Consider the following 1,207-nt stretch of genomic DNA (forward strand, 5'->3'; position numbering starts at 1 on the left):
TCATACGCGTATGGGCCACGCAGAATCTCTCTCTCTCTCTCTCTCTCTCTCTCTCTCTCTCTCTCTCTCTCTCTCCGCGCGGACATTTTCCAGATTTTTTTTAATTTTATTTGTTTATTTTTTTTATGCTGCAACCCACCTCGAGCCACGTCTATTATGCAAGTTACCGTCTACTCCGTCTTACTAAAAGTAGTTGCTGTTTCCTCTGTAAGCTACAAAGACACTTCACTTCTTTTCTTTGGTGAGTCAGACCGTGAGAGGAAATCTTGGAGCACAGACATACTGCACATTCCCCTACATGTCTATACAAGTTGAGACTCGAGAGTGAGGCTACTAATAATTAATTAAGGTCTTCAACATTCCCGGGTAGACCGTAAATCGTAGATCTTACTGAAATGGCAACAGATTCTACTCTCCTTGGATCATCTGGAAATTCCACACGTGCAGAAGCTAAAGCTCCTGTAAATGGCATTGCAACATTCAAATTTTTGGTTTCATTGATCGTTTGGTATGACATTCTTTTTGAAATAAACATTACCAGCAAGCAACTACAAGCAAAAGAAAATGGTATTTCATCAGCATCAAAACAACTGGAATGCACTAGAATGTTTCTAGAAGAGAGAAGAAGTGATACAGAGTTTGAAAAGGTACTAGTTGATGCTACTGAATTGGCTAATGATTTGGAGATAGACCAAGTTTTTGTTGCAGATTCCGTTCATCCTAGGAAAACGGAAAGGCAGTTTGACTATGAAGGAGAAGACACACCAGTGCAGAATGCAAAAGTGAACTTTAAAGTTAACTTCTATTTTGCTGTAGTCGATGTTGCCATCAATTCTGTATTGGAACGTTTTCAGCAACTGCAGCAGATGAAGTCTGTTTTTTGGTTTCTTGTATGATGTGAAATCACTTAATGGGATAACTAACACACAACTTATGGAACATTACACCAAGCTGGAAACACCACTACGAGATGGAGAAAGCAAGGACATAGACGCCACTGACTTGTGTCATGACTCATGAACTTCAGGCAGTTGCACGCCGCCTTCAGCCTGACACTGTCACCCCCCTGGATGTTTTAAAGTTCATTTGTGAACAAGGGCTGGTTCACAGTGTACCCAACACATTTGTTGCCTTATGCATTCTGCTAACTTTGCCTGTTACTGTGGCGAGCGGTGAGAGGAGCTTCTCAAAATTAAAATTAATTAAG

At 40.8% G+C, this 1,207-nt stretch overlaps 1 protein-coding gene across 1 annotated transcript; it reads left to right on the forward strand.

Moving 5' to 3' along the window:
* Positions 1-395: 395 nt before the first annotated feature.
* On the forward strand, positions 396-896 carry LOC137659929 (uncharacterized). The gene has a single exon (XM_068394693.1). The coding sequence runs from the start codon at positions 396-398 to the stop codon at positions 894-896; it is 501 nt and encodes a 166-aa protein (XP_068250794.1).
* The last annotated feature ends 311 nt before the right edge of the window (positions 897-1,207 follow it).

Source organism: Palaemon carinicauda, chromosome 20, assembly GCF_036898095.1.
Source record: "Palaemon carinicauda isolate YSFRI2023 chromosome 20, ASM3689809v2, whole genome shotgun sequence".
Lineage (NCBI taxonomy): Eukaryota > Metazoa > Arthropoda > Malacostraca > Decapoda > Palaemonidae > Palaemon > Palaemon carinicauda.

Bases quoted from the DNA above. Each gene is read 5' to 3' on its own strand.
- LOC137659929 (XM_068394693.1), top strand. From the start codon at position 396: ATGGCAACAGATTCTACTCTCCTTGGATCATCTGGAAATTCCACACGT.